The 21,422-nt window shown below is 43.0% G+C and overlaps 1 protein-coding gene across 2 annotated transcripts in view; it reads right to left on the reverse strand.

Annotated features, from left to right (window-relative positions):
• SH3GL3 (SH3 domain containing GRB2 like 3, endophilin A3) overlaps positions 1–4,769 on the reverse strand; it is a 133,163-nt gene extending 128,394 nt beyond the window's left edge. The window contains exon 1 of one of the 2 annotated variants that reach the window (XM_001929079.5): positions 4,569–4,769. In XM_001929079.5, the coding sequence (XP_001929114.2) occupies positions 4,569–4,613 (45 nt within the window). In that variant the 5' untranslated portion in view covers positions 4,614–4,769. Of the gene's footprint in view, positions 1–1,351; positions 1,938–4,568 lie in introns of those variants that run through there. The other variant, XM_021098876.1, reaches the window with a different exon arrangement.

Consider the following 21,422-nt stretch of genomic DNA (forward strand, 5'->3'; position numbering starts at 1 on the left):
GGCAAACATAATTTAGTCAGTTTGTTAATAAGGTTGAAAAAATAATCTCAAAAGATAGTGCACACAAAAAAATCCCTGCTTCTAGGAGTTCCCGTTGTGGCTCAGTGGTAACGAACCTGACTAGCATCCATAAGGATTCGGGTTCAATCCCTGGCCTCACTCACTGGGTTAAGACACCGGCGTTGCTGTGAGCTGTGATGTAGGTTGGCAGCTGCAGCTCCATTTCAGCCCCTGGCCTGGGAACTTCCATATTTCCATATGCTGAGGGTATGGCCCTAAAAAGACCAAAAAAAAAAAAGGCCCTGTTTCTAAATGCATTTTTAATCAAATTCCAAGTGACAAGCTGAATTACATTTACTTTAGAGAAAAAGTCATCAGTGGTAACAAATGTTTGGGTTATATTGTGTTCTTCAGATATTAAAAAAATAAAAATCAATTTAGTTTGAGCATCTGGGTACTCTAACACCCTGACTTAAAAATATATGGATAACACATTTTTATGGATTAATTTGTCAAGCAATCTATGTGGAAGGGAGCAAGAATGGAGCTTAATACATTTTCTGATGCATCTAAGAGAAAAAAATTATTCATTATAGATTTTGCAAAGTGCATTTTTATCTTTCTCTCTAATGAGAAAGTGAAACAAGAGACATTCACCGCCTCCCTAGAGAGACTCATAATTTACAAAGAATATCCTTCTCTGAAGCGTCTACCCATAAATGGCCTGCCTGGGCAGTGAGTCATTACAGGGAGACCGTCTTGGCCCCCATGACCACTCATCATTTTTCTGATTAATGCATCAAAAGAAGAAGGGGGGAAAGTTACAAAAAAAAAGCTTTGTGAGGCACTCCCCATCCCCTATTGTGTTTATGGGTCACATGAGAGAGGCAAAGGGCACTGCTACATAATGGCAAAAAGAAGTAAATTTAACATGAATCCCAGAAAAGTGTCATCACCAGGTGGTTGTTTAGGGAGAGAAGAAGAAAAAGAGGAAAGAGTAAAACTAGGCTTTCAGGGGATGGGGAATGAGGCTCCTAGATGCCCAGAAAGGGAGAGAAAATGGTTATTAGCACAGTGTTCAGGTAAAAGCAATCATAAATGTGACCTAAGCATCCTGCACCAACGATAAATGCAGTCAAGAAAATTACCACACAATAAGCATAATTAATACAAATCAATGCTTGGTGACATAATTATTATAAGTTATTTTTCATTGGTCAGGCACATTTAACAAGAAACCACATGCCATCTCTAAGCCATCTCTAATAACTCTAGCTGCATTCCTACTCATAGAAGAGTAAACTGCTCTATTAAAAAATCTTTTCAAGAGAAAAAAGTACTTAATTACTACCTTGGGATACTTGGGTTATAGTCCCAAATGCTGAAGGAAATTATTAATGTCATTATTAATTCAACTTGTATTCTTCTTATTTTAGTTGATTTCTTCCTCTTTCCTTTTAGTCTCCATGTGCTGCCTAATTGATGCTTAATCCCTGGGTTTATAGCTCTTCATTCTCTACAAAGTAAGGGGATTTTTTTTCCTGCAGAGATAGATAAAGTATCAAGAAGGACCAGTTAATCAGGAAGTTAAAAGTTCTTTTACCTTGCCTATCATTGAGAAAAATCATCTCAATTTGTCATGGTCCTTTTTCCTTTATTTGTAAAAGATCCACTTTATAATCTTTGCCTTTCCCTGAAATACTTTAAGTGAATAACTTAATTGCAGAATTGGGATATAGCTATAGATACAGATATAGGCAGATAGGTAATCTCCTGAGATATAATTCATACACTATACAATTCACAACATAGTGTTCAATTTAATGGCTTTTTAGTATATTCACAGTTGTGCAACCATCACCACAATCAATTTTAGAACAGAGACATAGCTTCTTTTTTGTGTGTGTGTGTTTTCTAGGGCTGCACCCCCAAGGCATATGGAGGTTCCCAGGCTAGGGGTCTAACGGCCTACACCAGAGCCACAGCAATGGGGGATCTGAGCTGCATCTGAGACCTACACCACAGCTCATGGCAATGCCAGATCCTTAACCCACTGAGCAAGGCCAGGGATCGAACCTGCAACCTCACAGTTCCTAGTCAGATTGGTTTCCACTGCGCCACGACGGGAACTCCAAGACATAGTATCTAAATCCTTGAATTCACTATACAGAGAGAACACTAACATCCAGATTAGGTCATGTTCCTAAGGTCACAGAGCTGGTCACTGGCAGAGCCAGGGGTCCCTGGGAATTATTAAGCCACTGACATCATCTGAGACTCCCTTTCCCCTGCCCTGGGAAAGTTCTACATGAATTAAAACCTGCTGTTAAAATGTTGTCTGAGAAGAACATTTGGCATTTTTTATTATCATGCCCCCTCTTATTATATTAAACCGGGTCTAATTTCTCCACCAAATCTGTCACATTGTGAGATTTCTTAGAAAGACTTCCAGAACAGATAAAAATGTATCTACTGGGCACTTCGGCCACATAGTGTGGTTTTTAAAGCCGAGAGAGAATCTGTGAGAATCTTTCTTCTCAGATAAATTCATGAAAGATTTCAGTTGATGCAAAAAAGGCTAAATAAGACCCTCTGCTCATTTTTTTTAATGGACTGATTATGGATAGTTAAACTAAATGACCTCATCATTAGCATAATATTTCACCAATGCCAATAATTTCCTGGGATTTCATCCATTCACTCTGGTCAGTGATCAGAAACCAATTTCAGTCATCCAAGGGCTGTGTCTTGTTCATCTCTGAGACTCGTGCTATGAAGTCCATACTCAATAGAAGAATATTTTTTAAAAGAGGTTAGTTCCCTGGCAGTGCTAAGGAAGCTGGTATAGCAAGTCTTGCCAGGGTTACCCTGGCACTGCCCTGACACGGTGCCACTTCGGGCTGCCCACTCCTCAGGGCTGAACTCACAGCAGTATGTGTTTACTGCTTCCACCTTTAAAACGTGCCCGCTTTTCTGGGTTTCCATGGCACTTTTCTCTCCTGCATTCTACTAGTTCTTTCCTTCCTTACTAGCTCCTCCACCACCAAAGTTTCATTTATTCAATAGATATTTACTGAGTGGTCATTGCTTATCAAGTCCCAGGCTAAATAAACACTGTCCCTAAATGTGGGTACTCCCTAGAGTCTACGTGTAGCTCACTGTGCATTTTCTCCCTTTCATTTAAAAAATCTCCATTTAGTTTGGAAATACCAAAAAACCTGTAGCTCCAATCTTGGCCTCACCCACTGGCCCCCAGGCCAATGACATCTGAACATCCCACACAGCACTTAGAGTGCCAAAAGCCCAAGGTGAATCCACCACCTCCCTGGTCACCTAACTGGCCCCTCATCCAGGACTCCTTATCACCCCAGTAGAACCACTGTTCACAGAGTACCCCCAGCTGGAAACTGGGGCACCACCCAGTTTCTTCATGGAAGTGATGTAAGTGAGGGGACAGCAAGCAGTGCCTTTCAGCCTGAGACTGACAGAAGAAGAGACTCCTCTAATTCCAGCTGCTCTTTAGGGACCAATTTGTGGGAGAAACAGGATGAGACCTAATCAGAAATGTGAATTCTGAATGAAATCTGTCTAACAGATCAGCAGTGTGGGGTGGGATAGATTTTCCAATGTGAGTTCTGCCAGGGCTGGAAGAGACTGCAGTCTTGGAATACAAATTTTCTTGTCAACACACACACAACACACACACACCAATTTCATGACTCCCTGCCTGTCTTCCTGTTTGCTAGGGCCTCCTTTCCATCCACACCCCCACCACAATTCTTCCTCACATTTAAATCTCAAGTGACGCGACTCTTCCTCCGGGACGCTCTCCCTGACGCCCCTACTGTATTATCTGCCATCCCCTGTGCGTGGAGGTGTGTTTAACACTATTTGTTTATGTGTCTGTCTCGGTGTCTCCCCACCAGACTGAGAGCAGGAGCCTGGTGCCCAGCGCTGGGCCGACCCAGGAAAGAAGGTGGGGAGAGGAAGGACGGCTGTTGAGAGCCCCAGCCTGGGAACTAGGCGCAGTCAGGCGGGGTTCATTTCGATGCGCGCGCGGGGAGCGCCGAGGGCCCAGTGGAGCGCCAAGTACACAGCATCCCCGGATCTACTGACGCTCGTGCGACCGCCAGAGGCTGCAGGTCGTGCCCTGGGGGCTCCCAACCAAAAGGTGGAGGACTTGACGGAGGCCTGGCCGGCAATCTCTGTTGTCCTCCTCCCAGAGCGGGTCCGAGAGAGGCGTCGAGCGAGCCTCCAGGCCTCGGGACGCCCACTCTCTCTCTTGCGCTCGAGACCCTGCGGCCCGCTACCTCTGTTCTCTGCTCCGCAGAACCCCTCAGAATTACAGTGGCTCGGGGGTAGAGCTGGGGCCAGGGACCAGGAAGGAGGAGGCGCCAAGGAGCGCAGAGGAGAGAGCAGGCGGGCCCCTCACTCCACCTCCACGCCCTCTTAGGCGGGAAGAAATCGAGCCTCAAGAGGCCCCTCTGGGAGCCAGAGCCCCAAAGGCCCTGGAGCCTCAGGGGGGACCGCAGGTCCCTGGCCCCCCACCCCCTTCTGTGTCTCCCTACCTGGCTGGCTTTGTGGAACTGCTTCTTCAGCCCTGCCACAGACATCGCGACAGCGCCCGGCCGGGGCTGGATGGTCTCTGGGCTCGGCCGGGCCACGCGGCCGCGACGCGCTGGGGGAGCGGGCGCCGGGGCCGGTCCCCGCGCGGCTGTGCTCCGCCGGGCCCGCCTCCCACGGCCACAGCCACAGCCGCTGTCACACTCGCACACGCGCGCACGCAGATGGCAACACTGCGTTCCAAAGCCCCTGCGCAGCCCATTGGCCAAGCCGCGGCAGTATGCAAATGAAGCCGCTGGGGCCGCCCACGCTTCATTGTTGCGTGGAGACCCGGAGGACTCGAGCCGCAGGGAAACGGGCCTGGGAAGCTGGGCGTGGAGATGTCCCAGGGTCCGGAGAGCAGGGCAACGCAAGGCTATTTGCTGGACGTAGGACCGAATGCATCTAAATTTACGATTGCCCTGGATGGGGAGAGAGGAATCACCTCTCTGCTTCTGGGTCTTGGTGCGAAACCTGCTTTTGCTCACAGGCAATATCGCCTCCCTCAGGCGCATTGTCCGTAGATTTCAGTTTAAAGAAAAGGATGCTCCGAAATACGGCTAGTCAGGAGAGAAATGGAACAGGACAGAGAACCTGCGGTAGGAGGAAGCGTTCTGTGGGCGCGGTTTTCTTTTTTCTTAACCCTACTCGATGCTCTGGGTACAGTCTGGTTTTCTAGGAGCCCAAGAGTTATTGGCTAAGTTAATAATATGGTGCTTGCTCCATAGAGCTCTGAACCCAGTCAACTGTATTAAGAGCAATATCTCCAAGGAACCGTAAACAGCGTTCCTGGAACCGCGGGGAATTCACCAGAGGAGGAAACTAGCTCCCTCGGTAACTCTTACTAGTTGTTTCAGTTACAAAGCATCCTTTTGCACAGAGGCCAGAGAGCCTTCATGGGCAGAGGCCCAGCCAGTGGGTCTGGAGCATCCCATTGATTCTCCTGTTAGAGTTGCCCCTAAAAGGTCAGTCTCTGAGCAGAATCTGGCCTCCAGAGGTCCTATGGCCCCCAAGACCTAAAACCCACTCTTAGCAACATTTAACACTGAAAGAAACAAACATCTTCTTCTTCCAGTCTCCACCTGAAAGAAAGAAGCTCTTCTTTCTGGGCCCTCAACAGATCCCATCTGGGATGACCAAGAGCCCTGTTTCCTGGCGTCCTGCATTTCTCCAGGATAAAAGTCTACGTGGCCTCTCCTTTGCCATTAGCTTCCAACGCTCTTATTTCTGACTTCATCCTAGTGAGGACCGGGCTGATAACTCCATCTGCCTGTGCCTCAGTTTCCTCCCTTTCCCTTTAAAGGATGTGACTGGGAGAAGTCTTCCTCTGATATAGGAGGAAACAAATGAACTTAGTGAAGGAGACAAAGGCAACCGTTTGGAGGTTTAATAACTATGACTTGCATGAGTGCTGTGGGCTTGACTGGCTTGACATATAGCTGACACCAGCCACAGATAGCTACCTAGAAAGTGAGAGGGTGGTGACAGCTAGGTGACCTGTCCACACAACAGACTGAACCCCACTCAGCAGCAGGGGAATTACTAGGAAGGCAGGGCAGTTGGCGGTCAGGGCCACATGGAACAGACCTTCTTCCTCTGTGTCCAAGAGTCTTTAAATAGAAATGTTTTGAAAGAACTCTCTCCTAAACAAGTCTGACTCTGTGTCCTTGGGGAAGGGGGGTGAATTTTTTTAACTTTTTGGCTCTTTTCCCATGGTTGATAGTATATTTTCAAATTGTCTACATCAGTTAATTTCGGTAACTCTTCATTTAATCAAGGATAACATTGTACATCATATTCTCATCACTTTTTAACAGCAGAATCTCTCCCTTACTCCTTTTCCTTCATAAAAATATTTGTGATTTTTCTTAATTTTTTCTTTAAGTCTTTCTAATAAGGATTGTTAAAGATTTGCCCATTTTGTTTTTTAAAACAGTTCTTGAGTTTATCATTGCTATATATTTTTTTCTCTCATCAATTACTATCTTTATTTATTATTCCTTCATTCTGTTTTCTTCAAGAGAATTGAAGTTATTCACAGGAGAAACTGACCCTAAGCTGGAAAAGAATGTATTGGAGAAGGGTATCAGGCAGCTCAGAGGTTCAGGGGATGTAGGGAGCAGGTGAGGGATGGGCAGGAACTAGGAATCTGAGGATCAGATCGCCAGCATGTCCAGGGGCAGCGTGGTGCAGCTGTGCTGGCTTCATCACTGGATGCAGGCTATAGCTACCAGAATGAAGACTAGACTGTTCCCTGCTTCTTGCAGACACTCCAGATTCAAAGTTCAAGGGGACAGCATCTGACTAGCTAAATCTAGATGGTATGCCCCAGCTCTAGATATCTAAGATTCCCACCATGGTGGGTTTCCCTAATAGAGGAAGAAGCTTCAGATGCTAGGCAGCCAAAAAACCAAACAAATGAAAACAAAACTACAAACAGCAACATAAATGCCCACTAATATTTGTCTGGGAATTCCTTGATTTCTTCAGTCAAATATGTGTTTCATTTTTATACATCCTTGTTTTATAATCAGCACATGTAAAACTACAAATTTTCCTCCTGAGTGTGGCTTTGGTTTCACACCTTGTTTCCATTACAGAATGTAATTCTTTTGATTGTGTTCTAAATAAATTTGCGATTGAGGAGTTCCCATTGTGGCTCAGTGGTTAACGAATCTGACTAGGAACCATGAGGTTGTGGGTTTGATCCCTGGCCTTGCTCAGTGGTTTAAGGATCTGGTGTTGCTGTGAGCTGTGGTGTAGGTCGCAGACAAGGCTCGGATCTGGTGTTGCCACAACTGTGGTATAGGCTGGCGGCTACAGCTCCAATTAGACCCCTAGCCTGGGAATCTCCATATGCCGCGGGTGCGGCCCGAGAAAAGACAAAAAAAAAAAAAATGTGATTGAAATTTTAATTTCCTCTTTGATCCACATGTTATTCAGGACAAGTTTTAAAAATCTTTTCTAGGTGGCTTGATTTCTTTTATTCATGGTATATTAAATTAGAGACTTGTGGTACTATAGGCAAATATCATGTCTTAAAGGTTTTTTTTAAACATAGTCTAATAAGTTACATATTATAAGTGTATCGCCGAGGTTTGAAATAATATGTATTCCCAGTTTCTAGGGTATAGCTTTTCAGTTCATTAGTAACAGGGCTGTGTGTTCCACTGAAGCTCCTAGCTCAGAGGAAGAGTTCAGACTTGTGCTAGCTGGAGCCACGTTGGTCAGGTCAGGGCTTGCCTTTTACAATGTTATCACCCCTGCAGGATTCGAGGGCCCATAGCTCATCAATCTGTTTAGGGAAGGAGTATACAAATGTCTTGGGCTATTTGACAGAGTTGTGCACATGGGATGAAACCAGTGGGAGAGTAGTGAGACACAAACAAGGCTCACTCTAAACAGAAGGATCTTCAGGCACTTGGTGATCTTCAAGGTCAATGATAAGAGAAGTGCGGTGCTTGTCTCTGGCACTCCAGCCACATGGCAGGGGTTTGGGTGTTTTCCTTTGTTCCTATCCCCGTGGTCCTTGGCTCTCACTTCCCATTTCCTTTCCCTGGTCTGAGAGTACTGTGCTAGTGTGCATTTACACCTCTCTGCCTTGTGCTCAGGCCAGCTCTTGAAGCTAGTCCCTGCAGTCTTTATGTCTGGTCTTGTCATGAGTGGCACCTCTCCCCACGGCCAGGAGCAGAAGGGCCTTGGGCAAGGGACGAGGGGGAGGGAAGCATACTGATTAATGTCTCCAAATATTATCCCATCATGTATCTCATGAGTCAAGTCTTCCAAGCTTATTCTTCAAATGCTCTGTATCCTGATTTTTTTTTTTTTCTGCTTCACTTATTGGACACGGAGAGAGGTAGTCTTCAGTCTCTTGTTACAATTACGATTATGTCTTTTTAGCTCTAAGTATTTCAGGCCTAAGTATATTCTGCCCTTGTTTACGATGGTCATATCTTCCTTAAGACATGTGCTCTTGTAAATAGAATAAAATTTAATTTTGTTTATGGGCCAAAACATGTTTTAAATGTATTTTCCTAGAGAGATTTAAAACATTCACATTTTTTATGAAAAGGAAATATTTGGTCTTAGTTTTGCCATTTTATGGCATGTTACATATGGGAGGGTTTTCCTCTTCCGGTAGCTTCTTCTATCTATTTGTTTCAAAAGTTTTCTTTGCTTTTTCTTCCCTTTTACTTTTGGAAGTTATACACCCAATTATTACCCACCAGTGGTTACCACTGTTCTATGAAATAGAAAACATCCTCCGTCAACATCAGTAATTGAACATTGTAGGAAAGCCACAGCATGACTAGCACGAGTGGTGGCCAGGGCCACCTCGTCACCTCCTTCAACTTAAACCAGCGCATGCTTTAGTCCCAGCCATCTGAGAAGCCTCCAGCAAAAACCAGAATGGATCCAGTTTCCTTTGAAACAGGAAGTGAACCAGTTTGAGAATTGGGTACAGGGTGTTGGTGTTAATCCAGGTAGGCAAAGATGGAGAGAAGACAACTCCAACAAAAATTCTGAGATAAATGAAGAGGGAAACTACTTTAAATTCAAAATAAGTTTCCATAAGAAAGTATTTTCCACTGTGAAATTGGATTGTGATGATCGTTATAAAAAAAAAAAAGGAATGTATTTTCCATTATACAATAACACCTAATGTTCAAAACTATCAAAAAGTAAAAAAGAGGAGATTTTACCTTTGGAATTGGCATCGAAATAACTGCTCTTAATATTTTGGCGTATTTTTCTTTTACGGTGTTTTTCTATGCAGAATTTAAACACAGCAGGTCACAACAATCCATACTACTTTATTTTCTTCTTTATTCTCTTAGTCACATGAGCATTTTCTGTATTGTCTGGTCTTCACCCACATTATTTTCATGACAACTTAATAAATAATTATGTAGACATGTCAAATTATGTTTGATCATTTTCTATTACCACATTTAAAGGATTTTCCCCCCAAATTTTCATCATTTAAGTAATGCTTCATTAAACATATTTTTCCATATTAGGTTTTCTTTCTGTATTTAGGAATAGTTCCTTAGAATGGATTCCCAGATGTGAAATTAATGCATCAAAGACCTGAACAGTACTAAGTGCAAATTGCCATTTATGTAGCATAATGTAGCACAGTTATAATTGCTCCCACCGTTCATGGTTATTTTAGAACAATCTTATAAAAGGGGAGGGGTGTCAAAGAGACATGGATTTATGTCTTCCATTTGCCGTGAATTCCACAACTTAAGCCTGTGGTCTGATATAAGCTCCAGATTGCAGTTCTTGGCAGTCTTTGGAGAGCTGAGTGCAAATACTGACGTCTTAAATAATCCTAAAATGTTAGTTTAACCATGGCCTCTTAATTTCCAGCTTTACTCTTTATTTTTCCTGAAAAAAGCTCTCACCCAGACTCCCTGCTGGGAGGGGGGGGGAACCTTGGGTTACTTGTGCATGAACGGGTGGGGCTTTGGCCCACCAGGTGGCATTTGTACAGAATGCCAAGTATTTAAATAAACCAGACCTAGAAGCATTCCTTCCCTCGGCTTAATATCCCCACGTACCTGGTTGCAGCAGAAAGTTGAGAGCATGGATATTATTTTGCTTTCCTTGTAATTTCATAGGCCTTTTATTTTGCACATCTGGGAAAGATGTGTGCCCATCGATGAGGTAACAGAGCAGACATGATGAATCCCAGATGTTGAACATGGCAATTTGCCTTGAACTTGCAAGATCACAACTGGGAACAAATGTATAGATTTTCTTTACTTATTGTTTTACATGAAACTGATGGAAAATCAATTGATCAGTTCAAGAAAAGGCCAGAGAAGTCTTTCCAGTTTAAAATGTAGATGACAAAACTGAAGTATTTTATGTATTTAAAAATGAGGATTAGGTGAAGGGCTGCAATCAACAAACAGGGAAAGCAAATATAGTTAACTGGTGAATTAACACATTTCATCCACACAATACATCCATAATACATTAACACATGTATCCACAATACATGACTCCATTATTCTGCACTCGAGAATTCTAAGTCATAGCATAATTCTAATTAGTCTTTTTTAACTGAATAGATTCAGCTTTCATTTTCCCATTTTTACCCCAGTTGGCTTTTCATTGCTAATAAATAAATGTTGGGGATGAGGAATTAGTGAGCAGTGCCCCAGCGGCTTTTGTAAGCTACTGCTGCCACCTTGTGGTGCTTCTGAGAAGTGGCGGGGGTAAATCTTTAGGAGCCATAACCTTATCAGACGGTGGTTAGTTGTCTGTTATTTACTTACATTTCCAAGTCTTTTTACAGCACAGTAACACCTCTGGTCTTGTCTTAGCAGCTCATATGAATAGTGTTGAGGGCAAAAATGTTTTTGCAGTTTGGATTCTTTGAGATCCCGGATCGCTTTTGGGACTTTGGCTAATCAAGGGTCCTCTTGCAGTTCTCATTGTGTAAGAATTTCAAGAAGGGCTTGTTGTGTCACTCAAACATTATCCAGAGAAGTAGGAGAAGAGCAAATAGTGGGGTCATTGTGCTAAGGGAGGACTGTAAAGAAAGAGGAAGTAGCCAGTAGAGCCAGTGGTTACTAAGCAGCCCCCTGCATCCCAATTCCATCCCCTTTTCCTCCATTTATTTTCCTCTTCTAGAACTCTTTATTTTAGATACTTGATATTTTAACAATATCTAATTTTTTTGTTTTTCATCCTCCAACTCCACCATCAGAATGAATAAAAACCCGAAGGCAGGCAGCACTGTCCAACAGACCTTTCCGTGATGATGGAAATGTTCCCTCCCTCTGTGGTCCGATACCAAGAACCACCAGCCAACTGTGGCTCTCAGTCACTTAAATGGTGGCAACTGTACCTCTCAATTTCTGCCTCATTTAGCCTTAATTAAAATTTAAATAGCTACATGTGGCTAGTGGCTACACTGTTGGACAGAGCAGTTCCAGAAGGGTAAGAGATGATTTTACTCTATGGCTGTGCTCCCAATACCAGAAGAGACCATGGAGGCCTAGAACCAGCCAATAAACATATTCATTTAATGAATAAATGACTATGAAGGGGGCAGATGGAGACCCAAAGTAATGTATTAGATTTAGCAAGAAGTTGGGGGAGGAGAGGTGATTAGGGAGGAGTTGTGGTCAGAATAGATGGAGTTCAAAAGCCAAGGGAGGAGTTCCCCGTCGTGGCTCAGCAGAAATGAATCTGACTAGTATCCATGAGGACACAGGTTCAATCCCTGGCCTCGCTCAGTGGGTTAAGGATCTGGCATTGCCATGAGCTGTGGTGCAGGTCACAGATGCTGCTTGGAGCTGGCATTGCTATGGCTGTGGTGTAGATTAGTGGCCATAGCTCCGATTTGACTCCTAGCCTGGGAACCTCCATATGCCGTGGGTATGGCCCTAAAAAGACCAAAAAAAAAAAAAAAACCAAGGGAACGTGAGGGGCTGCTGTTCCTGTTGCATAATCAAGGTGATGTGAACAACGGTCCTGCTGGTCCTGACTCCTGTGGAATGGTTCAAGTCAGCTCTGCAGCCAGAGGCTGGACTAAGGGCCAGGAATCCTTCCAGGATAGTCAGCAGAGGGAGGGAGCACAAGAAACACGGTTTTCCTTGGGCACATCAGGGCGGGGGTCCGCAGCAGTGCTGCCATGGAGGACAGGGAATTCCTATCTGGTTGTGGCCTTGTACTTGAAACTGCAAGAGCCCCAGCTCCCTTAGTGGACTCCAAGCTTGACAACAATGCCTTCACAGGTATTGAAAGACTTAGGGAAGCTTTGCTAAGTGCATAAGATGTTCTCATTAGTATTGTTATTACCCATGGATTATTCCTCTTCTGGTCACTGCTCAGAGTTGCACAGAGGTCTTCAGGCCAGATTCTGGCCCTGGACCCCATCAGTCCAAATATGCATGTACCCTCCACCTGTCTCCTCTCCAGGCACCTACTGGGACTAGTGCCCTCGCTGAGCCTGTTTTTCCCATTCCCCATGGGGAAAAATCTCAAATTCCTTCTATAAAATGTGCTAAATGAAGCACTGAAGGACATTAAGACACCAATTCTCAGGATGTAAAGGTAATAATTATGGAATTGTAGGTCACTGAGTCATTTTACGAAAACCCCAAAAGAATAACACAGACATTCAATTTTAAGGAAAGAATGCTTGCTGGGCTACTGAAAAGCATACTTTTCTCCACCCATTTTCCTATGAGCCATTTTTCCATGAGACTCCCTTTTTCAGGGCATAAATCAATCCACTGATTGACTTCATATTCTCTTTCTACCACCCTTGTGAAGAGAAATTGTGGTTCTCCTCAAGTGTAGGATTTGGTGCATTTACAAATGTAGCACTTAGCATCTGGTATTTCAAGAACCTCCCACTTGTTCTGTATGTGCCTCTAACCATACAAGAAAAGTTTACACAGGGTCTGCCTTGATTTATAAAGTTAATTCATTGCTATTCTGATTATGGTCTATAGGGGGCAGCGAGGGACCTCAAAGTGAACCAGGAGAACTTAAAATACACGTGGTCAAAAGTGTGATCCCACCGCTCTCTAAAGCATGGCTTCTCAATCTTTCATGTGTCTGTGAGTTCCCAGGGTATCTGGTTAGAATGTAAGTTTTGATTCCCTGGGTCTACAGCAGGTCCCAAAGCCCAAATTCTCTTTCCTGACAAGCTCCCAGGTGACACCAAGGCTGTCGATCCAGGGACCACACTTTGAGTAGCAAGGCTATAAATGACAAGTCCTAGACAGTCATGTAGAGACCCAGGATGCAGCTTTTTTATTTAATACATGCTCATTATGTGAATAGTGGGCATGCACCATAAACAGCTCCTTGTGTTTAAGGAACTTGATGGATGGAAACAGCTGAGTTCCAGGCACGTCTTCCCCTCGGCCACGGAGCCAACATATTCTGTCCTGTGACTCAGCCACTCTGCTGGTAAACTTTAGAGGCTGGTATTATCTGTCATCACCTTGGCCCAAGTGAGTATGGGATTCTGAACCTAATTTTGCCGTATTTGGTCTAAACAGTAGAATGTGCTCTGCAGCACGGAACTGGTGGCCTGCAGCCACCTTCTGTGGCCCCTGGACATGTGAATGGAAAGAAGTCACAGTGTGCAGATAAGTGTGCAGAAGTCACAAGCCTGCAGATAAGCACAATCTCTCATTCAGTGCTGAGACAGAGCCCAGGGAGATGAAGTGTCCCCAACAAGAGGTGACTGATCCACCTCTCAAACTCTGGCCTCAGAAGACCACCCAATGGCCCTGAGAGAATCAGCAGTTTGATGTATGTGGATACTCCTTGCTCTAACATACACGAGGGCTCATTCAGTTAACACGAATTTACTGAGCATCTGCTGTGTGCCCGGTCCTGTGCTGGGGGCTGGGTCCTTTGTCCTATAGGAGCAGACATTTGAAATCTGTGAGCACGTTTCCATGGAGAATCCTATATGGCCTTTGGAAAAGCTAGACTCTAGTGAACTGGGCAGTATCTGTCCTACCACTGGCGACACTTGAGGTACTTTTCCGATCAGGGTGGTTCTTTGGTATGATGTGGGGGTTGGATTACTTTGTGCCCTAACTTGAGCAGTGAGCTGTGGCTTTATTCTCCTCCCTACGAGACTGAGCTGAAAAACATAAGTTTAGTGTGTGTTGGATTAGTTGGCACTGTCCCATCCTTGTGACTTTCCCTGACGCCTGACCCTTACACACCCGCTGCCCACCCATGCTGGGGAACAAGAGAGCCGATTCAGGAGAAGTGATGGAGAACCATCAGGGATGCTGATATACACGCTGTCACCCATCCTCTTAGGGGACGGTAAGCTTATCTCAAGCAAGCCTCTGGAAGATGAAGCTTTGCCTGGCCCACCTCTGTACACACACACACACACACACACACACACACACACACACACACACACACTGACTAGTACAGAACCTGATGAACTCTGTCACCTCACAAAATTTCAGAAGTAAATGAATGACATGAGATCTTAGCTGGGGGTTTGCAGAGCACGAAGGCTTTGACATTAAAGTTCATTAAGTTTTAGGCAAACCTGATCTAAACTGTTAGAAACCAGGATCCCGATGACCTATGGGAGGGGCAGTCAGGACTGGAAGGGGTCACAGTGAGGCTTCCGGGGCTGCTAATATTCCATTTCTCAGTTCGGGTGAGCAGTACACGAGCGGCTTCATTTTGTGCAAATACATTAAGTGGTACTCTTAAAACGCGCACTCCTCTAGATGCACAAAGAAATTACATAAAGTTCATAACTTTGAAAGATTTTTGACTACAGAGAGCAGCAATTTTAAAAACAGGAATTAAATCATAATGCTTAAATCAATGACAATGAACAAATGCCCTGAGATTTCTTTTTTTGCAGATCCATCACTTCTGCTTAAAAACAAAACAAATCACCAATTACCTAATCCTGGCCACCCCCATGCAATACATTTAAGGCGAAAAACTTCAAAAACAGCCGTCTCCTCTCTGTTTTCCATTCTGCTTTCGCGCTCCCCCCACTGACGCTTGTTGGACGACCTCACCTGATTTTTATATAGAAAATTGAGTCCATCTGGCGTGAGTGCCCTCCAGCCCCCTCCTCTCGCCTTGAACGTGATCCTGGGAACCCACGTCTTCCACCCATGCTTCCTTCTCCCTGACTGTGAGGAAAGGAGCCCCATCTCGTCTTCACCTCTCTGCCGCTAACTCCCTGCCAGTCTAGCCCAGACACACACCTCCAGGAGCAGGGGACCCCTCCCCACAGGCAGCAAGCACTGAATGTTCCGGACCTGGGACCTGGCCCCGGCTCCTTTCCAAGGTCTTCGATTTCAGGAAAAGAACCTGAGTCACTTCCCCACCCCTTGAGGATACTGGTAGGAATCTCCCCTGAGATCTGAGTTCACCTTTCATACAATCTTGACCCTTTGATTGTTGTCTTAGATTTCCTTGATGTCCAGACATACATGGGACCTGATTTTAAGTGGCTTTGGAAATTTAGATGTTCAGGCTCTTAAGAGTAATTTCCTTGAATGGCCTGAAATGCTCGAGTTTCTCAGAATACCTAGAACATTTTTAACTCTTTAAATGAGGTGCTTTAGCTGCGCAGTCTGAGGGCTGGTGGTCCAGGCCTGTTCTTTCTGTTCTTCAGTTAAAGACCCAGATAAAGTCTTTATCTGGAGAACAGAAAGGGAAGTATCACGTGCCACCCAATCTGGCTCCCAACCGGAGGGCCTTGGAGAAGCTTAATTTGCTTGCAAGCTAAAATATCCATTCCCTTAAAGATACATTTCCCCCCAAATCATAGTTGTATGCGCTGTTCTAGTTCACATATGATTGAGTCGTCTCTGCTCTCAGGGCTGCCCCCAGCCCCTACAGCATCCATGCATTCCCATGGGCACCTAACCTCAGGAGAGAGTATAAGCTTGCTTCCTCAACTGGACATCTTGCCCAGGGCACAACTTGTGCAATTATCCATGGCACCCCTGGTCCACTCTTGGAGCTATCTGGGGTAACTTTTGATATCTTTCTGCTTCTTCTACACTTGATCACATCAATAACTATTTTTAGCCACTCAGAAGGCAGATAATTCCACTTTATTTCCATGTTATTTTATTGTTATTTTTATGTTTCTGATACATATTTAACAGACTCCCAGAATTTATACCCAAGGTATCAAATTTATCTCTTTGAAAAGTGTCGTAATCGTTCCCATCGTGGCTCAGCGGAAACGAATCTGACTAGCATCCATGAGGATGCAGGTTCGATCCCTGGCCTCACTCAGTGGGTTAAGGATCCAGCATTGCTGTGAGCTGTGGTGTAGGCTGCAGACGTGGCTCAGATCTGGCATTGTTGTGGTTGTGGTGTAGGCCAGTGACTATAGCTCTGATTCAACCCCTAGCCTGGGATCCTCCATATGCTGTGGGTTTAGCCCTAAAAAGACAAAAAAAAAAAAAAAGTGTCATAGTTCCACTTTACTGTTTAAAAATGGGTTTTACAAAACTTGATACACCATTGGGAATTATTAATCAAATTATATAACATACAGAGGATTTATGCCAAATTAGTGAGGCCTGCCGAGACAGTTAGAATGAAAAGAGGCAAGCACTATAATATAAATGTGTATTCAGCTCTACTGCACTTTGTTTTTAAAGCTATGTAAATAAATAAAAGGATTAAGGATCACAACATACGAATTAATACATCCAACATATTTGAAATGTTTTTGTGTTTTTTTCTCTCCGCCATCCTCTCCCTAGAGTCCGTGCCCTCCAAGGCCAAGATAATTGAAAGGGATGCTCATAACATAACCGAAGTCTGGGAAGAACTCAGGAACTCTTGAAGACAATAAAACACAGGAGCTCTGCCAACAGCACAAGTTATCTGATATATTTTCGATAATCCACCTGGAGACCAGATGACCACAAGGGCCTTTTTCCACCTAACAAGCAGGATCTGAAACGCCCTCCACCCTGACTCTGGCAACATGCAAAAGGAGAGAAATCCACTCCACAGGACTAACCCACCAACTAAGAGCACACACGCAAGGCCATGGCCAAGAGCAACCATTTTAGGAGCAATATGAGGGGTAAAAGTACAAGGAATGGGGAGTGAGGGGCTTTCTCTCCAAGGCTGAGTTCCAAAGGGGATTGTTTCTGCTCATGCACTGTGTGGTACTACAGACTGAGGTCAAGCAAGAAAGAGAAAAGGAGAAGAAAAATAAACATGATTGTTCATAAAGGTCCTCTAAAACTCTAGGGCTTTCTACTCCTAAATGGGCATGCACTGGGCAGAATCACCCCTACCGCCCCCTTTTCTGTAAACAGATTGATTCTATCCCTTGAACATAAGAGTTGATTGAATGAGGTTTTCAGCTAAACAAAGCAACATAACACATATTTAGCTCCACTCCTTCCCCAATATCACGTAGAAGGACCCTAAAAGAATTAGAGAACTAGAGAAGAGATGACAGCCTAGAGATGTCAACCAAATTTGGGAAAATTGAAAACAGTTGCCTACATGTTTTGAGCTCTGGGAGCAGAAATCTGCCCGCCTGCAGAGGAAATGGAACTGGTAGAAAACTGGTTCCCAGTACGGAAGCCTGAAACGTTGCAGAAATTAAGGCACAGGGACCTTCAAAGGGAGACTAGAGCAGGTTTGGCAGTGCAGGGGGTGGAAAACAGAACTGCTTTAAAACTCCAATAAGGAGGAGTTGGGCCCCCAGATTTCAAGCCCAGGCCACATGGCCATGGGCATGACCCTGCCTCTCTTTGCAGAAGTCAGGAGACGTATTCTCCAGAGAGGCTGGACTCTGATTGAGAGTGGAGAAATGAAAGTCAGCTTACTGAGCAGGGAGGCCCTTCTTCCCCTGCCCCCTGCCCATGGGGTTCTGAGAATGCTGGCTCTAAGAGGGCTGTCCCTCAGGGAAAACCATGGAGCTGACAGGTTATGTGGTGTGTATGACTGCATAAGAGGATTGTTAGCATTCTTTTAGAATGTTTGGAGCTGAATCGATGATAACGAATTGCTATAAAACGAAACCAAAAAAAATAAGGCAATTATTTCAAATGATATAAAAAGGGATATAAAACCATAACACAGCACATGGTATTGCTGTGAGCATTCACGTAATCATAATGATGACAATACAAAGTATTAATTTGACAAAAAACTAAATGGGGGAGACGGTTTAGGAAACATAGCAGTATTTCAATAACAGGCAATCAATAGATGACTTCCAAAATTTAAAAAATCATAACTAGTAATATAACCACATTGTATGTAAAAATCTAAGTTTAAAAAAAGAGTAGAAAAGGATAAAAGATGTATAAGTATGCATTCTGAACGATGGAGGCGGGGAGCAGAAATCAAGGTGCAGGAAGGCTGGGATAAAGGGCTGCTTCCTTTCCTATAAGTCACGGAGTATCATTTGACTTTTAAAATTATGTACACGTATTGCTTTAGTAAGAATTAAATTACATTTTAAAAAGGAATTTGTTGGACATTCTTTACAATTAGATGTGTGTGTGCTCTTGGTTGAGAGAGAATTAGACCACCTCTTTGCTCTGCTAATCACCAGCAGATGTGTTGATTTCTTCAGTGTTAGAGAGAGGGACGATAGGAGACCACAACATAGAGCCAGCCCAGCAGCTGACCAGTAAGACTGTTTTGCTTTACTGGCTGCTCCGTCCTCTCCTCCAATTTAAGGGCCATAGGTGTCAGCGATTACGGAACTGTGGCGCAATGCCTGCTCTGCGCATTTGAATTCCATAAAACTTAGCCAAGAGGTTCCTGCCTTGGCAGCTAAACAGTGGTTTTCAGGGGTAAAAGTAGCCCCAGAACAAACAGTGATATTGCTTGGAGGGGAAAAGAGATTATGTATGAGCAGCAATGATATCTGTGCTCGAGCTACTGGAAGGGCCCCCAAGTTGGGAATGGATATGTCAATGGAGGACTAGGATCACACTTTATTTTGAAACACAGAAGATGCTTTTCATACAGGCCTCCCAGAAGAGATGCCAGGGGAGATGGTCCATAGAAACTAGTGGGTACACCTTCATTGTGCGATGCAACTAGAGGGATGGCAAGTCCATGGACAGAACAGAGCTGATCTTCCACATATGCTGCTGCAGTGATTAGGCAAGCTTCTGGGGTGCTTAATCAGTGTGCTCATGGTATAGTTTTTCGTCCTTTAGTTTTAACCCATGTATGTCTTTATTCTATTTTAAAGTAGGTTTCTTGTAGATAACATATAGTTTTTTTTTTTATTCAATGTGACAATCTCTGACATTTAATTGGAGTGTTTAAGCCATTACATTTACTGTAATCATAAATATGGGGGGGGGGTTATATCTACCATCGTACTACTTTCTGGTTCTCCCATCTGTTTTTGTTTTCTTTTTCTTTTTTTTCCTATTTTCTTTTGTGATAATTAGGTACTTCTTAGGATTCAATTTTGTTTTAACTATTGTCCTTTATTATATTTTTAGTAGTTGCTTTTGGGTTAAAATATTCATCTCTAACATTAGAGTCTACTTATAAATAACATTACACTATTTCACATATTAATATGAAGCTTAATATTATATTTCACATATTAATATGAAGCTTATAACATTACACTATTTCACATATTAATATGAAGAGTGTACTTCTCTTGCTCCTCCTCTCCTTTGTATTATTTTTATCATACTTTTCACTTCTATGTATAAGTGCCACAATACATTATTATAATATTTGCTTTAAAAAGTCAATTTTCTTTAAAATAAAATTTCAAATTAAAATGTATTTTATATTTATCCACATATTTCTAGGGCTCTTCTTTCTTTTATGTAGATCTCAGTATCCATTTGGTGTCATTTTCCTTCTGCCTAAATAACTTCCTTTTGTTGTGGAGATCTACTAACAATGAGTATCTCAGCTTTTCTGTGTGGAAAGTTTCTATTCCATATTTATTTTTGAAAGGTATCTTCACTAGGTATAAAATTCTAGGTTGACATTTTTCTTCCAGTGCTTTAACGATTCCATTCTGTTGTCTTCTGGCTTGCATCTTTTCTGACCAGTAGTCTACAATATTTCTCTTTGTTCTCTTGTATGTACTATTCCTTTCATTTCTAGCCATCTTTTGGATTTTCTTTCTCTTTATCCCTTGTTTTCAGCAATTTGGTTTTAATGTCTCTTGCTATGGTTTTCTTTGTCTTATTTGGGGTTTTCTGAGTGTATTACTCAGCTTGGACTTCTACAACAAAATATCAGACATTGAGTGGCTTAAATCACAAACATTTATTTCTCACAGTCTAGAGGTCAGGAAATCCAAGATCAAGGTGCTGGCAGATGCAATTCCTTGTGAGAGACCTCTTCCTGGCTTCAGGAGGCTGCCATTCTCATATGGCAAAGAGGGAGAGAATTCTGGTCTCTCTTCCTCTTTTTATAACAGCACTAATCTCATCAAGGGGACACTCACCTTCATAACCTCATCTAAACCTAATTACCTCCCAAAGACCTCACCTCCAAATGCCATCACATTGAGGATTAGTGCTCCAGAATGGGAATCTGAGGAGAGGAGATACACAAATTCAGTCCATAATGATGATCTTCTTGGACCTGTGAGTTTATATTTTTAAATAAATTTGGAAAACTTTCAGCTATTACTTCTCGAAATTTTTTTAATTGACCTTCCCTTTTCTGGAACTCCAATTGCACACTTCTCAGGCTATTTCTCAATCCAGCTTTAACTAATAAGCCTTCTAACTAGAGTGATTTTTTTTCTTAGAACCATTTAATGAGTTTCTACATTATTATTTGTCAATATGGTGGTGAATTTTCCATTTTTCTTTTTTTTTCAAAATATTTAATGGATTTTTTCTAGCTTTATTGAGAAGTAATTGACAAAATTATGAGATATTTAAAATGCATGGTTATGATTTGATATACACATATGTTGTGAGAGGACTCCCCTGCCCCCAGCATTGAGCTAATTAACACATCTATCAATAACATCACATATTTACCTTTTTTTTTAGTTAAAACACTTAGCAAATTTAATTTATACAACACAGTGTTATCAACTATAATCATCATGTTAGCTATATATTACATCCTCATTATAAGAAGATAAATTCATCTTATAATGAAAGTTTATACCAACCTATTCCCCTCAACACCTTGTAACCATTTATCTGCTCTGCTGCCATGAGTTCAACTTTTTTTTTTTTTCAGAATCCACACACAAGCAATGCCATGCAGTATTTGTCTTTCTGACTATTTTCTCCTTCTAAAATATTCATTTTTATTTATATACTTGATTTACAATGTTA

This window comes from Sus scrofa, chromosome 7 (assembly GCF_000003025.6).
Source record: "Sus scrofa isolate TJ Tabasco breed Duroc chromosome 7, Sscrofa11.1, whole genome shotgun sequence".
Taxonomy (NCBI): domain Eukaryota; kingdom Metazoa; phylum Chordata; class Mammalia; order Artiodactyla; family Suidae; genus Sus; species Sus scrofa.